Source organism: Fundulus heteroclitus, chromosome 3, assembly GCF_011125445.2.
Source record: "Fundulus heteroclitus isolate FHET01 chromosome 3, MU-UCD_Fhet_4.1, whole genome shotgun sequence".
In the NCBI taxonomy this organism is placed as follows: Eukaryota; Metazoa; Chordata; class Actinopteri; order Cyprinodontiformes; family Fundulidae; genus Fundulus; species Fundulus heteroclitus.
The window spans coordinates 5,755,947-5,771,959 of NC_046363.1; the positions used below are offsets into that span (position 1 = coordinate 5,755,947).

The following is a 16,013-nucleotide window of genomic DNA, read 5'->3' on the forward strand; positions in this document are numbered from 1 at the left end:
ATAATGAGGTTAAATGGCGGAGGCCAATAGAAATGCACACAACTTCAACTATAAAGTGGTACTACTACCGTTTTACAGACTTGAGACAGCAACAGGCTGTGGAGGTGCGCCTCTAACCCAGATTGACCTGCTCTCAGGCCAGACTTGTCTTGGATGAGGAGCTTTAAAAGTGAGAAACTGATCTCCTTTTCACTTTTGCTCATTTCAACATAGTTACAGATTACATCCCCTTCTGTCAAGATATCCAGCACTACTGTGTTACCTTACCGAGGACGAGGCTTTTCCATGTGGTTGATTTCTTTTTTTTTTAGTAACTGCATGTCTCAGAAAGTCCTGGGAACAAAACCAGCAGCGCTGCCTTTTTGATACCAGCTGACTTTCCTAAGGGATACCTGTGCTAGTTTAAAGCAGGAAGTTCTGAAACAATCTAACACGATGCTTTATAGTTCATGAAACAGTGCATTTAGCTGCTCACTACTGAGTTACTGCATCACACCTGCAGCCTGACAGCTAGTTTTGCTCCAAGCCTCAGTGTTTCTCTTCATTGTCAGGTTTGGTTAAACACCAGGATTGGTCGACAAGCCGTGTTTGTTAAAGTAATCAATTAGGCTTGTTCAGCTTAATAGTATTTTGCTTTTGGATGTCGCTATGAGTTGAACTGAGTCACATTGTTTACCCAAAACTAAGGGAACTGAAGGACAACGTAATAGAGGAGGGAATCGTATCGAGATGCGCGTCATGTCTGCACAGACCAGAGATGTCTAATCTACCCTTTTCCTTTGTGAATTAGTCTGGTATAAACCAACTAAAACAGCTGGAAACCAACAGCTGCGTATTAAAGCTCAGAGACCTGTCAGCAGGAGCCGTGGACGGAGGGCTCCTGCCAACGTTTCACATTTCATTTCTAAGATGGAACCAAATGAAAATAAGATAAAGCAGAAAGTTATCCAAGCCTTTGAAAGCCGAGGAGCAGGTTAGTAAAAGAGCAGCTTCTAGGAAGGATCTGAGGTTTTAGTCAGTCGTTGAGTTTCATCAGGTTTGTCTTTAGGTGCTGTACGTCTTTACAGAAGTGATGACCTGGAGCATTTCTTTTTCTTTCTACACAAAATCCTGAAGTTGATGCTTCCTTCATAGACAGATTGTTGGAAAAGAGAGACCTAAAAAACAGCAGAATCATTAGTGTTATTGCTGTTAAGACAGGAGTGTTGAACAAAATGTTGATGGTGCTAAAACCTCATTAATATCAAAATAAGGTAATGTGCTTATTTAAAGGTGATATTTGAATAAGGATGAATTGCTTTACATTTCTCTTGTCATCTTTCCTCCATGATATTGAAAAGCTCTAAATGTGGTTCCCCTCTTCTGTTCAGTCTCACTGATGATTTAATACAGCCTCTTGTTTCCTGGTTGGCTCAGGAATGACCTGACAGGATGAAGACCAGGTTTCCTGAGGGAGTAATCCTGGAAGTTTAAAGCTGATTTTTATAGGATCTTTTTTTTTTTTTTTCATAGTTGCATATATTTTTTTTAAAGTACAGAAAACATACACAACCGGAGTTGCATGCAGTATAATGAAATGTCATATACAACACAGAACAAGTGCCCTGTAGGTATCTTTACAGTTCAAGTAGCCCTAGACCACTTCAAAGTTCCTCTGTTTAATGAATGAGATGAAAGGCTTCCAGATATTTTCAAAATTGTCTTCTCTGCCTTTCAGCATGTATGTGATTTCTTTAAGATAAACATCTTTTAGCATTGAACAAACCTAGATCTAGAAGTGTCTATTCATACTTGGTATAGTTATGCCTCTCTGGGTAAAGGCCAAACAGGAACTACCTGGGGTCTGTTTTCACACTTTTGGTAATCCTCTTTTCTACAACATCCTTAATCTCTTCCCAAATTTGCATTATTTTTGTGCAGTACCACATACAACGTACCAAAGTTCCTCTATGCTCTATACATTTTGGGCACACATCAGGTATATCAGGCACATACCATTATATCTCTAACGTTGTCTTTAGTTTTTTTGAGGAACCTCTGCTGTTGATCTGAGTAATACAATCTGATTGTTCTTAATGATCCCACGGCCATTCACAGCCGTATTTAAAACCGCCTGCTTGTGAGCGCACCACCTGCTATACCAGCTTTGCTGACGTGAACAGTACCAGCCCATTTTGTTGTCGTCCCGTCCTTAGATCCCACTGTCTGGCTACGGCGGCACCAGTAACATCATCCTGGAGGAGCAGAGGAAGCACGGCGATGGCTACGTGGCCACGCTCCCCGACGTTGCCGTCGGCTGCGTCAGCAAAGTGTGTCTGTGTGTGAGGAACACCGGCTCCAGAGCAGCCTTCATAAAAGCCGTGGCCTTCGCTGACATCCCGAGCCGATCGCTTATGCAGCCCTCCGTCATGAGCCTGGCCCCTTCCCAGTTTGTGCTGAAGGAACGGACACAAGAGGTGAGGCACTGTCCGCAGCGCTCAGAACAATCAAGCTTTGTTCAAGTGCTTCAGAAGCAGAGAGCGTAGCTGTAATTCTAGCTGCACCCACCCTGGACCTGGTCACTGATCTCTGCGCCTCTCCAGGTGATCACTGTTCTGATGAAGTCCAGCCAGAGAGAGACGAGTCTGTGCGAGTCGCCGACCGCCCCCTTGGCCACGGTGTGTCTGTTTTGTGGAGACGAGGTCTCCAGGCAGCAATACAGGAGGTGAGAACTGAACATTTAGCTGAGGTTGCTGCTTAATTGAATTTGTGTGGAACTCCTAATTAAATGTTTAATCTGTAAATGCTACCAGGACTGTGAGTTAGTTATAAGGTACTGATAATTAAATCTAGATTGCCCCCCGAGGACAATAATGCAACAAAGATTCCCTGCGATGAAGAGCACATGCTTTCCTGGCCAGTTCTAATAGGAACTGCTGTGGGATGAATGAACTCTAAACGTAAACCAGGTTTCTGGTGTGCTGCCTCACAGATTGCTTCAGAGCAAACCAGAGGCTGGGAGGAAGGTTCTGTCTGAGAACAGTCTGCTGAAAAACCTCGATTTCAGCGAAACCTTCTTGGGAGAGGAAAGTGTTAAAGAAGGTAAGATACATTTTTCCTGCTGCCATTGTTTACAGTTCTCTTTTTTTAATCTAAATATTAAATGATTCAGGCAGTCTGCTGTAGTTTTTGCTGATTTGTGGCTAGCGCTTACCCTGTAGCTGCAGCAGCATCTCCTACCTGCTGCCAGGTCTGTTCTCCTGACCTGTGTCTCTCTTCTCTGTAGCCTATGACCTTCCTCTGCGGCCTAATGAGGCCCACATCTTCTACAGCAACATGAGTAAGGTGTTGGTATCGTTGCTCGGGAGGACAAAGAGCGCGGACCGGGAGGAGCGTGAGCGCCACAAAGCCGCGCTGCCCTCTGACAGCCACAGCTTGCAGACAGAGAGGTATTGTTCAAACCTTACCTGCTGGTGATACACACGGGCCATTTTACAATTCTAACCAACGTGGATATTTTCTTACACAGCACAGGTTAACGTGTTAAAATGACATTTCTGTCATGTTTATATAGCTGCTGTTTGTGTTGGGTGAACGCTCTTGTTTTAACTGATTTTTCTCAGTGATTTTCCTGACGGCGGTGTGTCCCTGGATGTGCTGCCAGTGAAAGGTCCACAGGGTCCGGCGCTGAAAGTTACAGCATCCTCTTCAAAGGTACCTGAAGTTGTACGCTCAGCTGGACTCAAGAACACAAACACTTTGGTTTTGCAGCTCATTTGCCAAAACTGTGAAGATTTCTACGTGTGTGTACACAACAAGCCTGCTTGGGGGAAACATTTGCTAGGATAATATATTGCAAGGGTCATGCATTCACACGCTGCATATTGCTGGGTTAGTTGAATGAACCTTCCTAATGCTCATAGGTAATGACTATCTGTAGTGACTGAGACGCTGAAGCTCACGGAGAGCGGTGGGACCATTGTGTAATCAGAAAGGAGTAAGTCTGGAGAATATGGCTTAACCAAACACAGCAGGGCTGTTTTCCTGACACACGATCCACATTTGGTTAGTGGTGGTCCATCTGACGGTAAGGACTGTCATGATGGTCCGCCAAAGCAGAGAGATGCTGTCTATAAGACACATTCTGTGTGGTGTTGTTCTACGCTGTCATCAGTTCTGTCGTCCTCCTCTTTCTACAGCTTCCTAAACTTATCTAGTGCAGCATTAATGATTATAATGGTCAAATTTCTAGTGATTGAATTATTCCCACGAAAAATGTATCTGGTTACCACAGATAGACAGGTTCTAAACCCTGGGTTTGGGGATAGTCAGGTCGAGATTTGCTGCAGAAGCTGGCAGAAGGCAGTGAATGCAAAGCAGTCAAATGGCACTAATGGGTAGAGGTAGCTCCATCTGGAGGTTTATAACTATGCAGGAAAGGCGTAGTTACAAACCTATCAGCCAACAAGCTAACGTTACCATGGTTAGCTGGTAGCCGGATGTATGCGGCCAGCTAAATATTCTGGTTTATCTATTTAACTTGTTACCAGTTTGTTAAATTGTTGGATCTATCAGTTGTTGTTGTTTTTTTGTTGTTGTTTTTTTATAGAAGTTCTGCTTTCCCTTGGCTATACAGCAAAAATGATGATGATGATGATGCGAGGTGTTTATACCTGAAGAAGTTTGACAAGTGTCTGTTTTTTAAAGGAAGATGCAACTTCCTTCCAAGCTTCACAATTTCAGCCTTAAAGCATAGAAACCTCCCTCTGAACTTCAGATGCCGTTTAAAAGCTGATTAAGCTGCATGTAGTTGTAGTTTCCTGTCAACCCAAAGAAAAACCAGCTTTTTGCTTTGTATGTTCAGACTGCAGACTGTAATCTCTCGCTGATATTCCATGAAAAGTTGTCAATAGTGAACTGTTAATGAATGTTCTTGCTGGACGGACCATGGTTGATGCTTGGCAGATAGGGCTGAGGCGGTTCTCCATTCTCTCATTCATCAGCACCAGGTGTTGAACTCCCTAGAAATACTTCTAAGTAAAAAAACACAATCTTTTACACAGATCACTTCTCGGTTGCCCGTGTTTGTTTCCCTGGTAATTACTGCCAAGATCTTCAGCAGTTTTTGTTTTATTTTTTATTTATTCATGCATGAATTCTGACTGAGATGTGAGGTTTCCATTATGAATTTATGGAGAAAACTTCAGCAAGAGTGTGTTTTAAATTAAAAGCAAACTTTTCTAAGTTGGGCAAACAGCGGCGGTTTACTTCAACAAAGGACATATTTATTCATTCTCAGTTGTGCTCAATGTATAAGCTGCCAAAGTTGACTAAAATCTGCCCTAAATTCTTTAACTAGTAGTCTAATTTTTTTCTTTAACAGATTTACTAGGTGAAACTGTAATAAGTGTTATTGTGATATACATGTATTGAGAATATTGTTTATATTTTTGCCATATTGACGACCCCTAACCCGCTGTTCTCCCGTTAGGCGTCAGACCCACAGACCACGCGCTCCGAGTCGTGGCTCATCCACCCGCAGCAGCTTGTCCTCGCTGCTCCAACGATCAGTGAGTCTTAGACAAGTTCTGAAAATCTCTAGTTCATCTTGAGTAAATGTGTAGAAGCCACAGCTGAATATTGTGATTTTTAGATGGTCCGTCCAGCACCAGCCAGGTCCAAATTCGGAACAACACTTCCAGAGAGCTGAACTTTGATCTTTCCTGGCCGGCTCACTGCCTCACCATCACCCCACAGCACGGCGTTATTGAGCCTCAGTAAGTCTTCCTGCTTCTTTCTGAGTCATGACTCGGGATCGCTCAGTATCATTTAACACACCTTCTAAAACATATTCCAAATGTTTGGCCAAAACGTGCTTTGGTTCAATTTTAGGAACCATAAGACAAGTAAAGGCATTTCAATATTCTAACTAATAATTGGAGTTTCAGTAGATAAACATTATAATTCAACTGGTGATGTGGCTAGACGTGGATTGGTGTGATAACTGAGTAAAAATACCACAGGATTTCCTTACTACTTTATAACAAAAATGAATATCATGATTTAACTGCTTTGATATAAATCAGAAAAGCAACATTTTTCCCACTGTTGCTAGAATCCTGTAGAAATTTGATACAGTTGCCTAATAATAAATAGATGTTATCATTTCCACACCATTAGGTTAACACAGTGGGTAGCACTCTTACCCTGCAGCAAGAAGGTCCTGGGTTCAAATCCACGCCTGGGGTCTCATGGCGTTTGCATGTTCTCCTTGTGTATGTGGGCAGCTCTTTAACAGCATAACATGACGGTTGTGTAATTCTTTGTAAACCTTGATCCCAGTAGCGAGCCCTATTCTACATCCCAGTGTATTTCCTTGATGTAGTTTGATTTATTTTTTCTTTTTCATTTCCATCTTATTTTTGTAAACTTAGGTGCCAGCTGCAGATATTGATCAGTCCCAACCCTTCACTAGCTACAAAATCGTCCCTGCTGCCGTGGAGCGGACAGATCTACGTCCAGTGTGACGGACAACAGAAGGTATTTTTTTGCTGTACTTTTAAAAATGTACCTGAAATTTCCAGCAGTCCCTCTTTATTTATCGCGTGTTTAACGGAGGACATAGAGGCGTCTAGTGGCGGGAGTATTGACCCGACTGAACACAGCTGTAATAAACTGTCTAGAAGATTTGATCCTCAATAACTGATTAACAAAAACAAGTTGCCTTGGCCAAATGTGAGCGTATTTCTGGCAATTTCTGCTTAAAGCGCCCTTTGTCTAACTCTTTGTGTTATGATTGTTTTTTATTTTTAGTTCATTAAGGTCCAGATTCGTAGGGACTTGGCTCTGGATGTCTCTGCAGCCCCAACAGACACATCTCTGTCTGCCCTGCCGGCTCTGGCTGCTACTCCTGTGCTGCCCGTGGCCCGACTCGGCACCAAGCCATCGGTAACCCCCAGGGCCACTCCCAGCCTGGTGGAAATTGGCAACAAGAACATCACCTTTCCAACAACTCCTTCAGGGGAAACATCAGGTGGGGCAGTGATTCTTCACTACCTTGTCTTGGTGCCAGTAAAACCATAAATGAATATTTACTCTGTTTATAAATGTCATTTATTTTAGCATCAGGAAAATGATGATGTGCAATACTCACTGACAGCGATCCCTGTGATCAATCACCATCACTTATTGTGAATCTGATTTATAGTCTGAGGATAATCTGTCAGCAGACCTGTTAGATTAACGAAGTACAGAGGAATTACATGTGACTTGATTTCTGACGTTCCAAAAAATAAAATCCTAAAAATATAATGAACTACTGAAGCCAGTAAATCAACGGTTAGCCATAGAGTGCAGACGGTCTAGTGTTTGTTTTGCTGGTGTATTTCTGCTCAGGACTAAACCTTTCCTGTTGTTGCTGTATTCAGAGGCCCAGCTGGAGGTGCAGAACGGGGAAGTGGAAGTGCGGTGGTACCTGTCTTCATTTGCTCCTCCTTATGTGAAGGTACTCTTCTTTGACCTTCACTGTTTTTGAACTGTCAGCTGTGTTTGGCCTTAATGTAAACTCCTTATAGATGAGGTTTTTACGACTAACTTTGGTTTTTGTAGCAGTTGAAATATCAACCAGCCTGCTTTATTTCATCTGGGTGGAAACTGTTCAGGTTTATGATAGAAATGGAACAGAAATCTTTTTTTTTTTTCTTCTCCTTCTCCCAAACATAAAACTTCTCTATAAATGGTAATTTGTCCTGTTTAGAAGTCTAAAATGTATTTTTGAGGGTCATGCTGAAAGAACTATTGACATTTTGTCCACTTTTAGTTTCATGAGATCATCAATAAATGACTAATTTGAAAATGGTATTAAATGCAGTTGCTGTGTGCAGTTTAGTGATAAAAATCTCACTTCGTGCTGCAACTGGTGTCCTGAAAACACCTAATGGGTGTTTAGGAGCGGTATTTGTGTTTGTGGTAAATTAACTGCAGGGACAAAGAGTCCCAGGCACATAGTTGTCTAAAAAAAAAAAAAGGCCACAAAGAAGATGGAAATGCTTTTTTATTAGCAGTTTTCTCTTTAGCACAGTAAAAGCCACATGATGATCACATTTTAAGTCCATATTGCCTGTTCATACTGTGAGTTATCTGGTTTTTGTTGCTCTGAAGGGAGTTGACGGCACTGAAGATGTTTACCGGGCCACCTACACTGCTTTCAGATGTTCCAGGGTCTCAGGAACTCTGGGGGCTCATGAGAAGATGCAGGTAGGCATGGGCTCCAGACCCACAATCATCTGTTTACATGCTGTAATTTCACCTTAACAGCAGAGATCTTTGTATATGTTATAGGAATTGTATTAAAAAACCTATTGACTACTAGAATCTAAAAAAGAGATATATTTTTTTCCATCTAAAAATGTAAACAATGCTCTCCAGTGTCTACATGTGTAAATGTATATAAATATTGATGTGGCCAAAGGAAGATGAGCAGTTCACTTAAAGCTGTGACTTCAGTGATTAACACAACAAACTGCAACTCAAATAATAAATTTCAGATATTTCATCCTAACACTTGGAACACAGATTGGGCCTTTTTAGATCTCTTTTTACAAGGAAATAGAAAAGTAAAGCAGGGTGTTGAGTTCCTTTATGTGGCCGACTGTACAGATTTGTCCGACGGTTCTGTGCTCTCCAGGTGCCAGTGACCTTCCTCCCCAGAGACCGAGGGACTTATGTCCAGTTCTGGGACATGGAGTGCCACCCTGTGTCTGAGCCCCAGCAGAAGTCCAGACTCCGCTTTCAGCTCTCTGGCACTGTGAGGATCCCTTTCTTGTTTTAGTCACTAACAAAACCAAATAATGTGTGAATAGTGGTGATTATATTTTATCTTCCGCTTGGATTTGATCGAACCTCCAGTCCTACCTTAGTAACTGGAACAGAACTCCTGTACAGCAGGAGGGCCAGGGTTAATAATGCTCCTCTGATTTATTGCACAGGTCTTTTGTTCTATTTTGAAGAACCCTACTGTCCAACTAACCACACCCAAATATAATGGACATAGCCACTGTAAAATGATCATTCCAGACATTTAGAATAATTTGTTTTTGGCTGGCCTAATGATTTTGTCCTATTTTTTATGTCTGATATTTCTAATGCCATGTCTTCTGACATGGCATGTGGGACGGTTGTCCCACATGCCATGTCTTCTGACATGGCATGTGGGACGGTTGTCCCACATGCCATGTCTTCTGACATGGCATGTGGGACGGTTGTCTCACATGCCAATCATTGTGACGCGCTCACATAACGCCAGTGCGTGCTTGATCCTTGCTAGTTTCCTCTTGCTTGCTACGCACTTCTAGTGTTTATGTATCCGGTTAGCTTTGGTTTCAGCTGTTCATTGTAGCTTCACTGCCCTCACCGTATACTTTGAGCATGGTTGGGAGTCGCAAGAAGCAAACCGTGTACAAGTTTATGAGAAGTACAGGAAGGCCTCAGAAGAAAGAAATAAGACCAGAGTGGATTTGGGAGATTCTTTCATGTGATCCCCTGAGGAGTGGAAGAGCAGGTAAGATGGTCTTGAGCATCCAAAAAGTGACCTGGGCGATTCTTACCTACATTTCCACAAAAACTGTCCACTATACCTTTTTTAAAGGTAGGGAAACCTTGTTTCATTTAATGAAACAAAAAAGGGCAAAAACTGGAAAGTAGTGTAAGTATTGCTGGTGAAGATTCTCAGTCATCCAGGTCATGGTCATTCCATGGTCTTTGTTTTTTACTTTTTTTGGAATAGTGTAAGTATTTACCCCCATTTCCTTTAGACAGCCAATATCACGTAGGTAAATAAGAGCCTCCTTTCAGCCAACTAAGTTTCATGTGATCTCCGAATATTCGCCGGCCACCAGAATGTAACACCTGTTAGTTATAAACAACTTGGCCGTCACCAAGGAAGTAACAGCATCATTTAAAAAAAGGACAACTCCACCCAGGTCAGAGGCAACGTTATGAAGACTCAACTGTGGGCTGCACCCGAGTCGGGTCATTAAGAAATGCCCCAAACCCTGTTCATCCTACAAAGCACCAGCAAATCCATCATCAGAAAATGCAAAGATTACAGAAAGCCTCACGAAAGGGTCATCTTCCCGACCCAACAGCAGAGAAAGAGAACAATTATCCGAAAAACATCCAGCATGCCCAAGATGACCCTCAGCGTTTTGGGCAGCAACTCTGCAAGAATAACCGGATCTGTTCTTTGGAGCCCCAGCTTGTAATGCTCAGAGCCAGGCTCTGAAAAATGGGCCTGGAAAAAGCCACAGGAAAAAAAAAAGGTTTGGGGGTTTGCTGGGCTAGAAATCAGACACTCTCCAGCATTGTGAAAGATGTGGCTGAGGTCAGACGAACTAAAGTCAAACCATTTGGCCCTCACTGACAGCCGGGGGCGGTCTTAGCCTGTTTGGCACTCTGGGCAAAAAACTCCACAGGCGCCCCCCACCCAACACCACCACCTCCACAGCCATCACAGACAAATGAAATACACTGTAATATCACTATAAACAAACGCATCAAGACACAAACATTAACACTGTGCAATGAACATGTAAATAAAAAAAATTTAAAAACCTGAAATAAAATAAAAAATAAGGCATATTAAATTGTACCAAATCAAAAACATCTGTGGAAATGTGTGTACAATGGCACTTTGTTAAAGACATACATCTCACTGCACAACTGGAAGAAGGTCTGAACTGTTTATCTAGAGCAATTTACAGTATTTCACATTTTGCAAAAAGATGAACTGCACAACTGTGATGTAAAGTCTTATGTCACTAAATGACTACTAACTACACTATTGCTTTTCAACCAACTAATACGGTTTAAACTGTACCACAGCTTAAATGTTTGTAGAAATGTAGAGGCTTCAAAACGAGCAGTAGTCGTACAAAGGTAGGAGAGGCTGTCCTCTCTTCACCCAACGGATCAAATACGAGGAAGAAACCCGTTAAAATTACTGCCTTAGACGAGAAGCCTTCTTGGGCGGCTGCACACGTCACCAATATCAGAGCCGCTACTGCCGACGGTGCTACATCTGGTACAATGTAAAGCTTGCCATGATGCATTGACACAGTTTTTGTGACAAAGCCGCCATGCTGTGTGGATGCTTTACAATTATGGTGACAAGGAAACGTGTGCAATTTGCAAGAACAGATGGCTCAAACTTTAGGGGAATTGTTGATGAAGACCTGGTGGAGGTTTTTCCAGACATCAGAAGCTGGGATGCAGGTTCAGCTTTCTGGAGGACAGTAGTCCTAAACACAGCTTAAACTTAATGGTGACATACCTTAACTGAGATTCTCAGGGCTCCATTACATTGAGCATGGGAGGAAGTAGTGTTTGTTTTTGTTTTTTTGTTTACTCTCAATAAACTAATAGTTTATATCTTTAAATTGGTAATTAAAAGCTCACACAGCAGGACTTTAAAATAGTCAGCCTGAGACAGGACATGTAACGATACACTTACTGCACTATGAAATGGAGGAGAGTTGAGGGTTGTTCTCTCAGGGAATCCCTCACCGTGCTTTCTGATTGGCTAACGTCACATTCAACAGGCTGCATGCTCATTTGTCCTCAGGAGACACCTCACACACTAGGATATCAACAAGACAATCCAACATGTTGAATATCCTGATGTGATGTCTGAGGTGGTCCCAGTGTTCCACGGAACGGACCTGATCCCTGTTAACGCATCACACATGGCAGGATATTCTCTTAATATCATCCGAGGAGAGACGCTGATAATCGGCGCCTCTCGGAAGGGGAAGATCAGGAGGAAATTGGCCTAAAAATCCTGCCGTGTGACCCAGCCTTTAGGTGTCCAAGTTAAAGGATTCCATTGGTTTATAACTGAGAAGCATCAAGTATCTTTGCACAGCAAGGTCTGCTGCAGTAATGATGCTGCTTCAAGTTTTCTAAAATCCTGAATGATAGTGGAAGTAGAAATTGTGTGAAATCTTCAATGGGCAACATTTAATTCATGCTCATGTGTTGTGAAGGGAGTGACATATGGACCGCTGGAAGGAAACGGCTCTCTGGTGAGGACAGAAGCCACGGTGAGGAGCAGAAAGAGGTCCGACTCGTCAGCAAGCAAAGCTGGGTGAGCTCAGCTATGTGCCTGGAACCCTAACCAGGATGGTGGCGTCTCTAAGGAGTGTGACGATACTGCTAAATAAGAGTAACTTCAACATCAAGAATTTCATCGTGGTGTAACTCGTGCCTTCTGTTAATTTCAGCTCAGAGGAGGCGTTGCGAAGGGGGGTTTATTCTCCTCAGGATCTCTATACCTTCCCAGACACACGGGTGGGGGAGTCCAGCACCCTGAAGGTCAACGTCCGTAACAACTCCTCCGACACGCATGAGGTGAGCTGTTGCCCATTCTCCAAATGACAGCGCAAAGTTTGCAGCTTTTCTGCTTGCTGCAGCAGAAACTCACCTGGGCTAGCCAAGGCAGAGAAGCTGAGCTAAAGCAAGCAGGGATGTGTTGGTTTCTGCTGTAGAGAAGACCTCGGCCAATCAGGCTGAGGGCATCGGTAAATGCAGACAAGCAGTACGGATTGACAAAGAACTTGATGCATGACTAAATGTCTTCATATTGAGTGGTGTGTGTGTTTGTGTGTGTGTCCCAGTCATTTTTCTCTGTGCTCTGCATGGATTTGACGTGTGGCTTTTCTAATTGACTTGCAGCTGAGGTTTGTAAAACCTAAGGAGCCCTTCCACATGAAGCATGTTGAGTATTCCCTGAGGTGAGTCCCTTGATGAGGTTCTCCATTCTGCGCCTACATCGTAGCTCCATTGTTTTTCATGGCGATCGGAGGTTTCAGTCCACTCTTAATTATCCGTATGAGTTCTGTCCACTTCTTTTCTCTCTGTGCTACTAATTGTATTTTCGGACTTAACTTAAAGTACATAGATGTTGATGCTTAGCTATAATGTGTTGTGATACAAACGTTGTAACAGAGTTTTCTAATTGTGAATGCTCTCCATGGAGGTCGTCTGAAACGCTGGGCCCTGGAAGGTAATGTTGCTGTGTATGGGATAAACCTGAGGCCCCAAGGAGTACAGCTGACTTTCTTTTTCCTGACCGCCGTTTCTCAGAGCGGCTCAGAGGTACCAACCGTGTTGTGGTTGGCTGATCAGGCACTTGGGTCAGAATGGGCTTCATTTTTTATTTATTATTATTGTTTAAGTTTTATGAAGAGGAAACCTCCTGGGATTAGGTTTGTTCATTCACAGATCATAAAGCATTATATACGTACATTATGTCATTGCATTAAGTGTTGTGCAGCCTGAACATGACCCAGGTCTGCGTCTGTTTTGTGATGGCCTTGTTGCTTGCAGCTTGCTGTGGCCTTCATCAGGATCTCTGCAGGTCTTAAAGTCTTGCAAGTTTTCAATTGAGCTCCAATACTTTCACATGTAGAAATCCTATACATGAGAATGAAAAAGATTCAATCGACCAACTATTTCCTTTCAAACTAAATCATATTGTTTTTGAACCTAGCAGTTTAGAAATGTCCTGCAGAAATCGTAAACTCCTCTGTCATGCAGTACTTTAAGAAAATATGCGCAACGCCTGAACTTTTCGCCCCTTGTCTCGTCACAACTGCTTAGTTCAGGGCATTTTATTGGCATGTCCGGCTAATTTAAATTGGCGCCTGATTGTGGAGTTGAAGGAAAAGGATTCAAGTAGAACCTGAAGTGTGGAGTGCATTTGTGTTCAGCTGTTTTTTACTGATACCCTGCAACAGAATCCAGCAGCTGCCAGATGTCACCCAGTCACCAAGTCCACCTGTGTAAATATATTTTAATCTCAATACAGCTGTTAGAAGTTCTGTTCTATTTTATCTGCTACTCTTCTGCTATCACATCAAATCCCAACATGTTTCCAGGTTTGTGGGTGGAACGTGGCAAGATGTGAAAAGTTCAAGGTGAAAAGTTCAGCCCTACTTTCTAGTTCAGCCTAGAAAGTAGGGCTGGATGATACAGGAAAAAAGCATATTGATAAAAAATTTTTTTCTAATAAACCACATCTCTTTGATCGACATATATCTTTATTGAATTATCGTTCCAGCCCTAGTAGAAAGGCTTCTTCAAGGCACCATTTACCACCTCCATACTGGATAAAGCTGTACCCATTCATTTCCATTTGCCCATTCATGCCGTTGCTGTAATCTCTGCCGTGTATATGGATTTAAATAAAAGTTTTATTTCTGTAGTTTCAAAAGATCCTGTGTATATTCTTCTGAATGTGTTTTGAGACAAGACTTTATCTAATACCTCTTATTCCTCTCCCTTATCCCATTAGATCACAGCATTATGTCAAGCTACCTGTCCAATTCAAGCCCACTACGGCCGGGAAGCACACTGGCTTGCTGCTCATCCAATCAGAATCAAGTGGAAGTCTGGTCGTTCAGCTGAGCGGTGAAGCATTGCCTTGAATTCTTGGGACAGAAGACCGAGACACCAAATGCCTCATACGAATTAAAAGAAGAAGTCTGGATTTAACAGTTTTTCTAGAATCATTTCTATGGATGCTGACTGCTACTCATTGAGGGGAGATGCCAACAGAGCCCTTTGTGGCCGTGAAGAGGCCTCAGCTGTCCTCAGCTCAGTCATGACAAGGTCATCTGATGCAGAATGATTGAATGTATCCAGCTTACTATTAGTCTGGGGGGGGGGGGGGTCTGTCACTTGACTCTAGGCCTTATCCCCTTCAGTTATGTCACAAGGCGGCATTGTTTCCACAGCCTCTGTCAGACAGCAGCAGTACCAGTTGAGATCCATTTGGCATTACGTGCTCTTGATCACACAGGAAGGCCTCTGTCTGCTGCTTGGCAGGATAGCTGCAACCATTTTGTTTTGGGTAAAGCTGGGCTGGGTTAGCCTTTTTCCTCCCATTATGCTGTGAATATCAGTGATGATGGGAACCTTGTGTTCCAAAAGTAAATGAAGTCATTTCTGTCCTGATGGTAGCAAGAGTAGGAGACGTTATTTTTAAACGTCCGCTCTAGGTCTTTGTATGTTTCAAGGATTTTCAAATCTTTTGTACCGTAATGGTTTCTATGGCGATGGCTCTTCATCCACTTAAAGCCCATTCCAAAACTGTCCAGATGCATCTAATTTTGTCAAGTTCAAGGCAGCCCACAGCAACATTAGGATGGTTAATGGCTGTGATTACATGCTAAATCAGTTTGCTTGGGGCGTTGTGTTCAGCAACGAGCCAGGTCTGTCTAGTGTGGTTACCATGGTAAAACGTGATTAATCACCGTTCCAGGAACAAATAATTTGATCCCCGTTTCCCTTTTTGGCTCCAAGGCAAGTCGCCAAAATTGCTTGAGGGGAGCATTGGATCCACTTCCGTAATGAGCTGTGGAGCTGGATTGGCACGGGGAAAGGTGTGCAGACTCCATCAGGCATGTGTTGTTAACTTGTTAGATGGCACACACTTTGGCAGCAGAAACACTAATGTCTGGCATTATTTACCTGCATGGATTGCAAGTTTTCTAATAAAGGCGCTACGGTGTAAATGGTATTTAAGCAACATTCAGAAACCTTGGTTTGACAAATTGCACTATTTTATGTAATATACTGTAGGTATGTACACATTTTAAATAAAGTTTTGTGATTATTGTTTTGAGTTTGTCTTTTTCAACCAGTAATGGAAACTACTGCACGTTCAGTGCATCTGGAAATATTCATGGTGATTCACTTTATTAGTTTATGTTGGAGCCTCGTTCAAACGACGGATTTAAACCTCACAGCACGGTGGTGGCAGCATTAAGCTTTGGAGATGCCAAATAAAGACATTGTTCAAGAAAACCCGCTCCAGAGTAGCCTGAACCTCGGACTAAGTCGCAGATCCATCTTCCAAGACGAGCCTGAGCTGAGCTTACAGGAGTGGCTTCAGGAGCAGTCTGTGAATGGCACCATCAGAGCCTGGCTTTAGATCCAGTTGAGTATCCTTGTGAAGACTTGAAGATGGCTGTTTA

The 16,013-nt window shown here is 42.8% G+C and overlaps 1 protein-coding gene across 1 annotated transcript in view; it reads left to right on the forward strand.

Moving 5' to 3' along the window:
- Positions 1-15,655, forward strand: part of cep192 (centrosomal protein 192) — a 40,236-nt gene extending 24,581 nt beyond the window's left edge. Inside the window, 16 exon segments of the mRNA XM_036129066.1 lie at positions 2,196-2,456; positions 2,583-2,704; positions 2,972-3,081; positions 3,266-3,428; positions 3,603-3,693; positions 5,471-5,549; positions 5,633-5,756; positions 6,414-6,519; positions 6,793-7,012; positions 7,407-7,483; positions 8,140-8,235; positions 8,666-8,785; positions 12,021-12,121; positions 12,258-12,384; positions 12,709-12,767; positions 14,330-15,655. Of these exon segments, the coding sequence (XP_035984959.1) occupies positions 2,196-2,456; positions 2,583-2,704; positions 2,972-3,081; positions 3,266-3,428; positions 3,603-3,693; positions 5,471-5,549; positions 5,633-5,756; positions 6,414-6,519; positions 6,793-7,012; positions 7,407-7,483; positions 8,140-8,235; positions 8,666-8,785; positions 12,021-12,121; positions 12,258-12,384; positions 12,709-12,767; positions 14,330-14,462 (1,989 nt within the window). The 3' untranslated portion in view covers positions 14,463-15,655.
- The last annotated feature ends 358 nt before the right edge of the window (positions 15,656-16,013 follow it).